General features: G+C 39.9%; 1 protein-coding gene across 1 annotated transcript in view; it reads right to left on the reverse strand.

The window, feature by feature from the left end:
- Positions 1–13,165, reverse strand: part of SPOCK1 (SPARC (osteonectin), cwcv and kazal like domains proteoglycan 1) — a 255,375-nt gene that overhangs the window by 14,447 nt on the left and 227,763 nt on the right. Inside the window, exon 6 of the mRNA XM_042826651.1 lies at positions 2,321–2,437. Coding sequence (XP_042682585.1) covers positions 2,321–2,437 — 117 coding nt within the window. The remainder of the gene's footprint in view (positions 1–2,320; positions 2,438–13,165) is intronic.

Here is a 13,165-nt window from a genome sequence, read left to right on the forward strand (position 1 = left end):
AAGGAAACTGCAATCTCTTTAAAAGAAAAACAAGCCTAAGTTTTGTGGTGTTTAGAGATGATTTGGGCATCGTAACTCAGAAAGTTTCTTGTGTGTTTTTTTTTCTTCCCTCCAATTGACACACAGAAAATAAGAAAACGTGCTGAACTAAGTCAACAGTCTGAAAATGAACATTGTCAAAATCAAGCCTTTAAGATCATTAATGCAGCCTTTCATATCAAGACTGCCAGGAATAAAACTGAACTAAAAAAACCCAAAAAAACAACCCAACCAAAAAAAAAAACCCAAAAAAAAAAAAAAAAACCCACCACCTTTAGGGATGGAGCTGATCTTTGGCCTTTGGTAAGCTTCTGAGCAGCTCAGAGGTCATCTGCATGAGAAGCAGCCTTTTGAAAGTCTGATGAAACAAGACTTCATGTGCTTCTGGGCATGAAGTACTCTAGAAAAAGTTTGCTATCTCTGGGATTTTCTGTTGCTGGGGTCTGAAGGGGATTCACATCTTGAAGCTGTAATTGGCTGCACATCCAGTTGTCTTTGTGCTGTGGTTCAGCTTCCTTTACATAAGAATGTTTAAGAAATATGTAGGACACGTGCTTCTAAAGACAATGACTTTAAATACTATTCTAAGTAAGGAACTGATGAAAAAGTTTACATAGACTGTTGCTTATTTTCTCACCTACTTTTAAGATTCAGTTATGTGACATTAATGAGGTTTGCTTACAGTTCTGAGCAGTACAGCCTGGGGTGTATCCTGTCTTTTTAGGAAGAGGAATTTCTCGCTACTCTTTAGTACTACAACATGATGGATAGTAAAGCAATAATAGCAGGGTGGCACAATCCTAGGCTGCAGCAAACGAACATAAGCCCCAACACAGTAACCATAGGCACAGAAACAAAAGAAGAAAACCTGCTTACCTTTGGAAGGCCTCAGGTACACAAGAATCTCCAAGGAGATACCTTCACCTCCACTGCCAACCCTTAAATGAGGGCTGGGAAGGGGTGAATCCTGGCTCCACCCCTTCTGGGCACTGCACACACCTGAGCTCCTCTGGGCTGGCCCTGCCATCCCACCAGGTGCTCCATCACTGCTTCAGGCCATGACTTAGCATTTCTGCTACGTACACAGACTCAAAAGTAGCACAAGAGTGGAAGTGCAGGCACAGACCAACAGCAAATGCTTATCCCAATGTGCTGGGTCAGCTCTGCTGCATGTTCAGCCCCTCCCACACCATTGTGCAACTAAGTGCAAGGGTCTGAAGACAGTAAAAGGAGCAGTTGACCAAATCCTTGAAATCATGTGTGTGTGGACATCAGCTTTAAGCAGCTCACCCCAGAGAATGAGGGCAGTTAGCTGAAGGTGAGTCACACAGACAGATAAAACCTGAGCATCCTACTTTGTAACCCAGGGCCCCTGTGATTTGGGACATGCTGTTTAAAAGGATTAATGAGTCCTTACAGAAAATAAATTCACATCTGCTCTCTGATGAAGATGACCTCTTTTGCTGCTGTTATCTGAATCTTTCCTTTCCCTGGTGGGTAAATGACATCAAAATCAGTCATGTTGGCTTAACCCACAGAGAGTAAATGTCCTCTAAACTGTTCATTTTCTTTATTTCTTAAAAAAAAAAAATCATCAAAGGAAGCAAAGATGCTGTTATTAAATACCTGGGACACACCAGATTCCAGCTTTCCACACCATTTAGCTATTCCATCTCTGTGGTTACTATATGGATATTGTTATTTTTCTTTTTCTTACACAAGGCATTAGCAAGAAAGTCAAATCTGAAGTGGGTCCTTCTCAGCTTTAGCATAATCTTCTGTTTGCTTCTGTGCTGTATTTTTGGCACATGTCCCCAGGCACAGACCTGGGGACAAGCAGAGACCATTGTCCATCCCCAAGAATTATCTGGGGACAGCCACAATGATTTGGAGGGTCATGGAATTTTCTGTACAGACACAAACTATGTAATGCCAGCTAACCTCAGGGCTTGAGGAAGTCCCTTTGCAGCTTTATTTACCAGTATAGATACGACCTCGGTAGTCTTTGGACCCAGTTATTTGCCTGGCTAACTTGTGCAGGTCTCTCTGTCTCTGACTGCCAATTTTTAGAGTACTTAGGTCCAGAGAGAGAGCACAGAATGATTGCAGCTCCTTCAGACAATAGGGCAGCTATTTATTTGCAGGATCAGCTCCCCTGTGAAGCTGCTCACTTGCTGGCACCTGCCTGACATGACATTGTGGCACCAGCAGCTGTGATCAGCTCTCCCAGGCTGGTAAGCTGCCTGCAACATCAGTATTAACTGGAAAGGAGTTTTCTTACTGCCTTGTGCTGTTTCCGAGCTTGTTGGCTTGATGACACGGTTTGCATCCTCATGAAGAGCACCGAACCAGTCTTTAAGTCGCGAAGCAAGACTCCTCAATTCCTTGTCAGTGCAAGCTGGAAAAAGAACAAATCAGACCGAGTCAAGAGAAACAGTGGAGAAACTCTCACCAGATATTTTGATGGAAAAATACTATTTAATTATGGCTGTAAACTCCTTCTGTGAGCTCTAAAGTAAAAGAGAAGGTTGGGAGAAAGGACACAAGTTAAAACGAAAATGGAAATCGTAATGAATTGAAAGTTTTACTCAAGTTTGTCGTCAGTAGCTGACATGATTTGCGATGGGAGCGGTGACATGAGCTATCGGCAGGTTTTCCATCAGAGCGATGTGACTGTTTAACTTAAATGTTTCCACCTTTTAGGATTTCAGAGAAAAATATCAGCCAGACAGATGGGGAGGAGGGACGTTCTTGCCGAGACATCCCACTTGAACAAGATGCTCGGAATAATTTATAACCACATTTGACTTAGTATAGTGCTATTATCACAGCTATAGGAAATACATTTATTTCTTTATACACATATAAAAGAAAGCTGTCACGCTGCTCTAGCTCTACTGCAAATGGGACTTTGCCTCCTCTGAAAGCTGTCAGTTCCATTTTCTTAGCTGGGTAAAACAGCTCTTTTCCTTTTTTTACTGAGAAATATCTGTTTTTTATTTCCAGAATTTTTTGCCAAGAGATTAATGTCCATCCAGAGCAAATATTTTTAAGGAAGAAAGCTGCATTAGTCACAAGTTTCTGTCAGAAAAAAAATATTCTTGTTTTTCTATCATATTTAGTGTTTAAAATTTACATGCTTGGGCAATTCTATTCTTCCTGCTGTGCAGTACAAAGCAAGATTTTATGCCATGGAGACAGATATCCTTCACAGGGCAAGCCACAATATGCCTTCTCCAATTCACTGCACCTCATAATATTCCTCCTTCCACATTCCTGGGGATCAGCAGAGTCCCACACTTGTCATCTCACGAGAAACTCACTGCTCCAATGATGGCCATGAATGCACCAAAATCTCATGGCTGCGGTGAGTCTGTTCATTTGGGTCAGAAACAACAGGTAACAACACTTCTGTTAACATGCAGCAGACAATAAATTTCTTTAAAGATTGCAAAAATTTAATGCAAAGTTCAGTTAAGCTTCTTCACAGGTATTTCATGTCCTCCATCGTACTTTCTTCTGCATGTGAAAGTATTATTTCCCATTTCTTTTATTAATTTGAATGCTACGATGCATGGTTGGAAAGATCCTACCTTTCTACCTCACCATCCTATTCTATTCATTGCATTTGCTTATTTTCAGAAGTCTTTAATCATTCCCAGTTTTTCTGGGGACACAAAGTTAAAAACACTTCATTCAGAGGCCCAGACTCTGGATATCTATGAATCAGCACTGGAGTATTTACTTCTGGTGGTAAAGCCCTTTGGTTATCAGGTACTGAGGAAGCAGAGCTCTAAGGAGCCCCAGATCTGAGATCCTCCTATATAAGTTTGCATCAGCTTGAGTTACAGAGCATTTTTAAGAATGCTCTTCATAAAAAATACAGTATAAAAGTGTACTATTTTACTATTAATAGAAGTTTCAAGTAACATTTCTCAGATGAGAAGAATAGGGTTGCAGGCGGAATAGATGTGATAATGAGTCCCTTGCTATTTGAAGATCTTTAAGGAGAGAATATGTAGGTTGCGGACAATATGGATATTGGCATGACTTGAGGCACTGATTAAAAAATCTGGGATGAAGAGAAACTCCAAGGGAAGAAGCTCTTCATAGCTCTGCTCTGGCAACTGAAGTCTGTCCAGTCAACTGTCAACACCCATTTTAAAATCTACTGCTGCGAGAAAGACACAGTGCAAGCATATGCAAATACACATTTCCACTGCTGTGTGTATTTTCTTTGAGATAACAGAATTTGGCTTCAATTCATTCTCTGCACCTTTCAAACGGGGAAAAAACACCAGACTTTATCCTTGTTAATGACATCACTGACAGCTCTGCCTTACCAGCCTGCTGCCATCACGTCCTCACGTAGTGCTAATTCTCATCCCTCACTGCTGATGTGCTTTGATGACATCTGTTGCGTAGCCCATGGCTTTGACTAGGAGGAGCAGCCAGATCTGTCACTTCTCTGAGTGAAGGCAATGTGAATGAGTGAGGAAGATGCATGTGCTGCTGGATCCAACAAAATCCCTCGGATCCGAATCTGTAGCCATGATGAATCATTCTAAATCATGGAGTGATTTAACAGCAAGCGCTGAAAGTGCAGATTTATTCCCAAGGGTGAAGGAACTGTTCCAGTAGTTATTTATTCCTAACAAACTGAAAGCACTGTTGCTAAATACCTATTTTCATGAAGCAGAAAACATTAGCGTGGCCTGATGGAAAGCCATTAGCATGCTGTAAAGGGTTGGGTTTTTACAGGTATGCTTCCATTATGGACTTTTTCAGCACTGCAGATACTAATCTATACACATCGGTTGTGAAAATTAACAATATACTATTTAATTTCATTCTTTCAGGGAGGGACACTGAAGTGCTTAGTGCCACAAATCAACATTAAAGCTGAACCTGTAGAAGTTAAGATTAAATCAATACGGAATGTTCTCTCACACCCATTTTTACTCCAGCCTAGCAATACAAAACAGTAAACTCTCCAGCCATTTACGAAACAAGCCTTATAATTCATATTGTAGGTAATTCTAAGCAAAACTTGATGGTGAGGAAGTACATTACTGCTTTAGTATCTGGATTGCTGCCATAATATTCTGGTACTTATGACAAGCAAGAAGTCTATGATGTGGTTCAGAAAAGAAGTTACAGTGATACATTACCCAGTGCCTCAGAATAAGCAAGCTAGGCAACCAGCCTCACAGAGTGTGTATAACCTGTTTTGTATCATTTCATTTCTCTGTTATCAGTCATCTCTCCAGCATGAATCTGCTGCCTTATCATTACCATTGCTATCGTTGTCATCATTCATACAGGCAGTACAACATTTTTACAAATTAAATGAGGACAGACTGGCCATTTGGGTTCATATTATTGTTTTACAATACTAAATAGTCTCACAGGTAAAGACTGAGAAGCGAATTTCCTATTCCCTGGATGCCAATGTGCAGCCTGTCAATATTCCCCAGGAGCTGGGCTACATTCTCTAGAGTAGAAGAAAGAAAACTACAAATGCAGAGAAATTTTTAACAGAAAGAAAATAAAAGCCTCATAAAAGGCATATTTAGCTACAAAGGTTACTGCCCTTTCTATGCAAAAGAAAACTGACCTGGTGGCAGAATTCAGCTTAGAGGACATGTCACTAATTCTGAGCCTCTTTCTTTAAAGAATGCAAAGGTTCCTAATATGGAGCATGTGAATAAGGAATGGAAAATGCTGCAAGAGAGCTCATTGTAACCCCAAGTCTGAAATTTCAGACATGGCTTACCCTGGGCAGCAAGATGGAGTAGATGCATCAATAGAAACAGGCCTTGATTGTTGCTTGGCTCAGAAGCAGAAAAATAGGAGTTGTATTCGTAAGACATATTAGTTGTAACAAGCAGTTCAGTCATTTGTGCTGCAAGCCTGGAGGACAAGTCCATTTAGCTTTGATTAAAATGTGCATTGTGAAATACAGCACAAACCAGCATGACATTGTCCAATGCTGATATTATATTCCTCTGGTTAGAAATAGGACAGACATAGTTTCAATAATTCAGAAGAAAAGTCTTGCTTTTGCATTTTTGAAGGCTATCTAAAATGACAGTCAGGTGTAAAGTAATATGCATAGAGTAAAATGCATAGAGTTTAAAACACTGTAAAAACACTATTTTAAAAAATTTGATATAGGTGTATAACAGTGCAGAAATTGACAGAAAATAATGGTCATCTCTTGTACTATTTTTTATATTATCTTTGTAAAACAATATAGAAAATATAGCAATTTTAATTATGCTTTCTCTGACATCTCTACATTTTCTCTCTACTGTGTAAGCCAACAACTTATTTAATCCATCTGTAATGGCTTCTAAATGTGTTTGGATTACTGGAGCAAGCTTTAAAACTGAAGTAAGAAAAGATTGTGTCAGCTTTCATGCAACAGCGTGGCTGTGCTCCCAGCCATGCAAAATATGTAGAGTAGCAACTGCTGCTTCAGGACCTGATTTGAAAGCAAACACTGAGACCAATGCTGCGCCATGCTAACAATCCACTCCAAATGTGGTACACACACATACATGTAACATACACTCATGTATGTGACCTGTAGATGATTCTGAGGGCTTTATCTGAGGTGTTCTGGTGATGCAATTGTGGCAATAATGACCTTCACAAATATTTTACCATTCTTCATTAGAAGAGGGAATGCTCTAATTTGCTCCTTTCGCTAAGCCCTCCAGGCAACTTCTTATAATAATAAAAAATGAAGCACTATGACAACAATATTTATAAGGTAGAAGGGAATAGATTATTTACTATAAGAAACAGCACTGCACTCTGAACGTGCCTTGATGGTTCCAAAAAATGAAGGTCTTTTATTTAAAATTTCTCCTATGATCATCAATGCTTCATGACAAAGTTCTAGGTGGGTGTATTTGTCGTACTGCGTTTTTGGCATTCTGTGGCTATTCTTCCACAGGGATGACACCTATGCTGATAACCACCTCTGATCCTTCTGTCACTTGCTTTGCCTCATCTTATAAATAAAGCAGCAGATGCCAAGATCCTGCAATTCCAACTCTGAGATGATTACAGGAGCAGCTGAGTTATTGTGAAGACGAAATAGGCTTTGATCGGAAGCTCCCTTAAAACAGTACATTTAAAACACAAGGCTCAGCTAGAACTGTATAAACAAAGATTGAGAGCTACAAAGCTTGCTCTCTAAAGCTGCAGGCAAAGCGTACATCTGTTTTCATAGTACTTAATGCTAGTTCCTTTTGTGCTTGCATTAATTGTGAAAACCCTGGGAAGTTCATCTTTGTTAGGTGCTTAGGAAGCTTGGAGATTCATTTTAAATACACCCAAAGTATACAGGTACTGGGGGTCACTCAGAACTGGTCAGAAAGACGTGTGGGAGCTGCCTCCTTCCTGAGATTTTGGCCGTGTCAGCTACTAAAATATCATCACCTGCATGGTTCTTAGCTTCCCAGGTTCCACTGATAGCTCATCCTAATGTCCTCATTCAAATTCTGCTATGAATTTAGGAATAGACAAAATTGTATCCACTGAAAAAAAACCTCCACCTGTCTACTTGGAAATGACTTTTCCAGAAGTGCATGCTGTGCTTTGAGTGACAAAGTCAGTAGGCATCATCTCTCCTTATGCCTCCCTTCCTTCCACCCCATTTTACAGAGACTGTTGTGAAAAAATGCCCTTCATCTGGAAGACACAGACATATCCAATGCCAAATGTGTGCATCCAACATCTTTGGTGCTGACACAGAGAAAGTGCTCCAGTTGTATTTAGTTGGGACCAAGCCAATGTGTGCAAATGGCTGTCCTTGTTCTTAGAAAGACAGAATGTTGGTTTGACTTCAAAGCAGCGTTGGTCGCCTGCATCTTAGAGCCCATGGGAGGCTGCCATCAGTACCTGACTTTACTACAAACAGCTTAGCAGGCCCTGTGCTTTCAGGTGTTTGAATGACTAAATAAAGAATTACGAGTAGAAACAAACCTGGCTGGGTTTGAAATGAGGTAACTGAATACTCAAATGATCAACTTTGAATATTAGATGGAAGTGTTTCTTACGAACCTTCCAAAGGCACAGCTGAAACACTTGAAGACAACCTGAAGTTTTACAGATCCAGGAAGTTGTTTTGCTCCACTTTCTAGAGCTGAACAGAAATTTTAGATTCTGATCTGGTAAATTGTTCTGAATTACAATAGTGTGAAATAGCTTGGGCTGCTGATGATAAGGGTAGCTGCTGGTTTCCATAATGAAAATGGCCTTGAGCTTGAAAGAGCAAAACTCAGGTAGTAAAATTAGTATTTGTGAAGAAACGGGCAGATGTATTTATGTTCAATCAGAACAGGAAGGCGACACAGAACAAAAATTAAAAGATTATATGCAGAGATAAAAGTGAAAATACAAGATGGTATCACAGAACACCTATGTTAGAGCTGAGACACATGCAGCATTTCCCATAAATGGGTTGAAAATGTGGCTATGCATGAAATTAAATGCAATTTTTACAGCGACTTGTGCAATCACAGAAGAATCTAAATTGGAAAACATAATGACAGTAGATCATTTTTGTAGAGTGTCATAGTAAAGAGGGATATTCATTATTGACACCATTCTTTTAAAATGCATGAATTTTTCAGTGGCTCCTACGATAAAACTGCTTACCTTAGTTCTGTTCTCCTTACACTACTCCATCTCTGTAAGTGTCTTCAAATTAAAATTAATGAGCTCCCTGATTTTATTGTTTCACAAAAAGTAAACATTTTCACCATTTGTTTCCCTTATTTTTTGCTCTTACTTTCCAGGATTTCTGCAGTGAATACCTGCACTGAGTAGTAAAATATGATTCTTCCTGTTAAAGACCAGAAATAATATATTTAATTGCAACTTATGCTTTTATGTATATACAAATAGATTTACTTAGAGTGCTTCTCCAATGAATTATTCGCCTTCTCTACCAACCATTAAAACAACTCAGAGAAGCTTCTGTTTCAAGTTCCAGAAGCACTAGTGAGAAACTTTGAAGTTTTTAAGGTGGAAATGGATGTGTGGCAGTAGCACATTGGATACCAGCAGGAGCCAGGGCTGACAGAAATGTGAAAACCGTGGAAGAAATGAAAAGGGAGGCAGAAAATGAGGTTTTGGAAAAAGGTAAGTTCAAAAAAATCAAGTCCAGAAATCCAGAATTAGATTTCTAAGCAATCTTTGCTGTATGACTATCTTAATATGTGCATCTTAGGAAAACAGTCCACAAGAACACATAAAGTGACGTGAGCATCACAGAGCTTCAGCATGCGCTACTGAGCAAACAAAAGCAAAGAGCAATAGGTTGGATCCCTAGTAGTCCTTAGAACCAGTGGAAAAAAACTACATGTTGTATCTCCTCTTCACAAAAGAACTGGATTTCAGGATTCATCTCCTTGCCTTCCAGCTAGATCAGTGGAAAGCACATTTCTGTCAGCAAATGCACAGCAATGGAAGAAAAGAGCACATGACAACCTGTATTACAGTTATCATTGGATCTTTAAAATAATTGTTATTTTTGTTTGGTTTAATGAGCAAATTTATTATTTGTATGGCTAGCAAGATCTAAATGCCACTGTGTCCTGGTCTGGAGGTAATGCTCAGGCTAGAGAACCATAAGGTAACAATCACTACTGCTATCAAATAAACTACTACAGAACATCGTACAGAAATGTAAAAGCAGCAACTCTGTTTTATAGCCTATATGTATTTTACCACAGCGTATCCAGAGGGCCAGAGAGCACACTGACTGCTCCTTGTGACCTGACATTCTTCTCAGAGACTGCTGTGCCTTAGGACACTGCCTAAACCTGCTTGTTGGACTCAGGAATTTATTAGAAAGAAACTTTTCTGCAAGGTGTGGCTGGCTGGTATTCCACTAAAGAAAAAGAGGAAGAAACTAAGGAGATTCACAGAAGCCCACCATCTCTACCAGCTTCCTAAGGGACCTTTGCAAAGTGAAAGATAAATCCAATTTCTCTATGCTTAGGCAGGATGGAGCCTTGTGAGACAGCGTATGCTGGCAGAAACTATTTTTCCCCCTCATTAACTTTTTTGCACATCAGCTGATTTTTATTTTATGCTGTTTATATTCTTGTACTTATTTTCTGTGTTCCCTATTGAATGTTACCACATCTGATACCACCAGGGCTTCATTAATGCAAAATGTTGTCATGTGGTGAATTATTCTCAAATGAGAAAACACAGACAGTCCAAGAAGAGAAAATGAGGAGCTGTTGGACAGCATGGGGCTAGAACTATTTGAAGATGTCGCTCGGGAATTCTTCCAGAAAATAGTTGGGAGAGCTGATTGAAATTCAATAAGAAAGTGCAAATGAGACAACACAGCTCCCCAGTGGGTTGCAAAGATCTCCTGGAAGGAAATCAGAGCTATCTCTGCACTACTGCACCTTACCAAGAAATGCATGCATCCAGCCAGGAAACATATAGCAATAATGAAGAGTTCAGGGCAATAGGAAACAATGAAGCAAGGGAGTAATTTTAGTACAGAAACATATTTTGAGAATCACATTTGAATGGATTTTATGTCTGAATAGGATATTTTTTGGAATCAGTTTTACAGTGGGGAAGTGCCACCAGCTTCCCAGGAGTGAACTGCAACTGATACATCAGCAAACACATTCATCTGAGTTGGCTGGTCCATCAAATACAACACATTGACAAATGCACTTAGCGACATGGTTCTCACTGCACGTGATTCTGAAAGTGAATGAGGTACACTGCAAACAGAGGTCTGGCTTCTGGTTTGGTGGCTGCCTCATGTGTGCAAGCAACAGGAGATCTCCCCAGGTGCTGGAACCTCTGCTAGGTGTGCAAAGAGGAAGTCTTCTCTTCCAGAACTTGGTGTGGCTTAATTGCTAACAAGGTGTGTTGGGCTGAGTTGATGTTTAAGCCTTATGCTCTCTTCTTTTAGACTGAAGAGTTGGGGTACTGCTAAAGCACAAGCAAACTTCTCTAGGATGAAAAAGAGAACAGCCAAGCTGAGCTGAGTATCAAGGAGGGCTGTAGGTTTAAAAAAAAAAAAAAAAAAAAAAAGCTTGAAATACCTGCTGCTGTTTATCTACCATGACAGTACCTCCTATAGCAGTGTAACTGCTTTTACCAGTAGAAGGAGAAGTATGAGATGAACATACTGATGAATATCTGGCCAGTCAGATGCTGTGGGAATCAATTTTGAAGAATCACTTAAAGGAAAGTCAATTCTCTTCTCAGCCCTTCATATTCATTTGTGTATGCTTAAAGGCTTTTAGAGGGAGGATTGAGTTCTGTGTATTCAAGGATATGATTTATTGGAAACATCTTGATTTTTTAAAAATATTTGCACTATTAAAATATTTAATAACCCCCAAAAACGATGGTGAGGGATATCAAAAACCATCCTATAGCATTATGAGAACTGTAAGCTGAGCAATTCTGAAAGGGATAAAAATGGCTTGTGTGAGAGGAATTTATTCCAAAATAATGTGACAGATTGGGAACTGTGGCTGACAAAGCTTTGAGAACGGCCAGGCTGACAGAGTGTATCGTAGGGTGGTTGTAAGCCTCTGTAGAAGCAATTATCATCATCTTCCCAAAGTGCAGGCAGGTCTGTGAGCAAAAAAAATAAAGCAAAGAAAAGGAGAAAAGGTTGTATGGAAGAGACCCCTTTCCTCAGGCCTGGTTACTTGCTGATGGCTTAAGCAGAACTGAAAACAATCAGAATCCTATTTCAACTTTAGCTGTTCTGTAGAAAATTAAATAGGTGGAACTGTACATGCAAAAAGGAGGGAGCAGTGCTCTGGGAGGGGGCTGGTGGCACTCGGTTACACGAAGGGCTGGTGCACTGCTTCCAGACCCATTGCCTGCCGGCCCTCTTTGGTGCTCTTCAGAATAATTATTTAATCAGAGCAGCCATGGAGCAATGCTCACAAAGTGTTTGCAATCAACAAATGTTGTAAAAGGTCCAGGCAGGCATCCCACACAAGTGAGGATTTGGAGCTCCTGATAAAATTTTACACATTTTATGCAAACATCAGCGGCTTTCCAACAGCAGTGTCTCAATTGGGAACACTGCAGGGGCACAGAGCCCATGCTTCAGACATGCTTCTCCTTTGGCTAGCCCAGCATTTTGCCTAGGTTTTTTGATTTATCACTATTTGAGCGATCATTTAGATCACGCTACCAAAATTAGGCCGTTGGGCCTGATTCTGGTATGACAGTATTCTGAACTTATTTGGATGCAATTGAAAGCTGAGTTCCACTTTTGCAGGCTTCAAATGTATTATTCAGTCTCCCTTCCAAAGTAGTCTCATGAATTTTAGATTTCACTGTTCTTGTGATGAACCTTAAGGATATCTTTTCACACTCATGTCCTTTTAATACTCATTTTACTTCGTGAGAGAGCCAGAAACTACTTTTTCCATTTTGCTGCAGGTTTGTGCAGAATAACAGCAGGATGTTGGAATACCTGTAGATTTACAGACAACGGTACAGTATTTGCTATCCTTGTCATTTTCAGAAAAAGCAGCCATCACATTAAAGGAGCAAAGTCCCATTAAGCTCCATTGTTTTACTGGAAGCTACAGACTGGCAAGGTGCTTTGTGTTTAAGTTCAAAAGCATAACACACAGAAAAGATTCAAAATAATTTCCTACTTCATGCATTATAACTGATTATAGCCGGTGTCCGTAAAGTTACATTCGCCATAATTCTGTGTGGAATGTACTGCCAGCTAACATGGTTGCAAGGCAGCTGACAGCAGAACTGGTTGCTGTGCAGCAAATAGAGGAGTGCCAATTTACCAACTCTGGTTGGTAAATTTGGTCCCCTAAGGACTCAGCAAGTTTGATAACTAATGTTCTTTAAAAGTAATCTGTGGAACGGCTTGAAATCCTGGTGTTAAAGCTGGATGAGCAAATCCAAACGAGTAAAACTGTGTATGAATAATACTAATCAATGGTATACAGCCTATACGTGAAGCTGGATAAATTTACCTATTAAGCCAATTAAGACTGTTCTGAATAATTTGATTTGAGGAAGCTTTAATGTTTCTCTCAATTATAGTGCTAATCCTTCATCTGGAAAAGAACCACTC

The sequence above is a fragment of the Centrocercus urophasianus genome, unplaced genomic scaffold (genome assembly GCF_019232065.1).
Source record: "Centrocercus urophasianus isolate 14NV4802_14NV808 unplaced genomic scaffold, USGS_Curo_1.0 seq_26, whole genome shotgun sequence".
Taxonomy (NCBI): domain Eukaryota; kingdom Metazoa; phylum Chordata; class Aves; order Galliformes; family Phasianidae; genus Centrocercus; species Centrocercus urophasianus.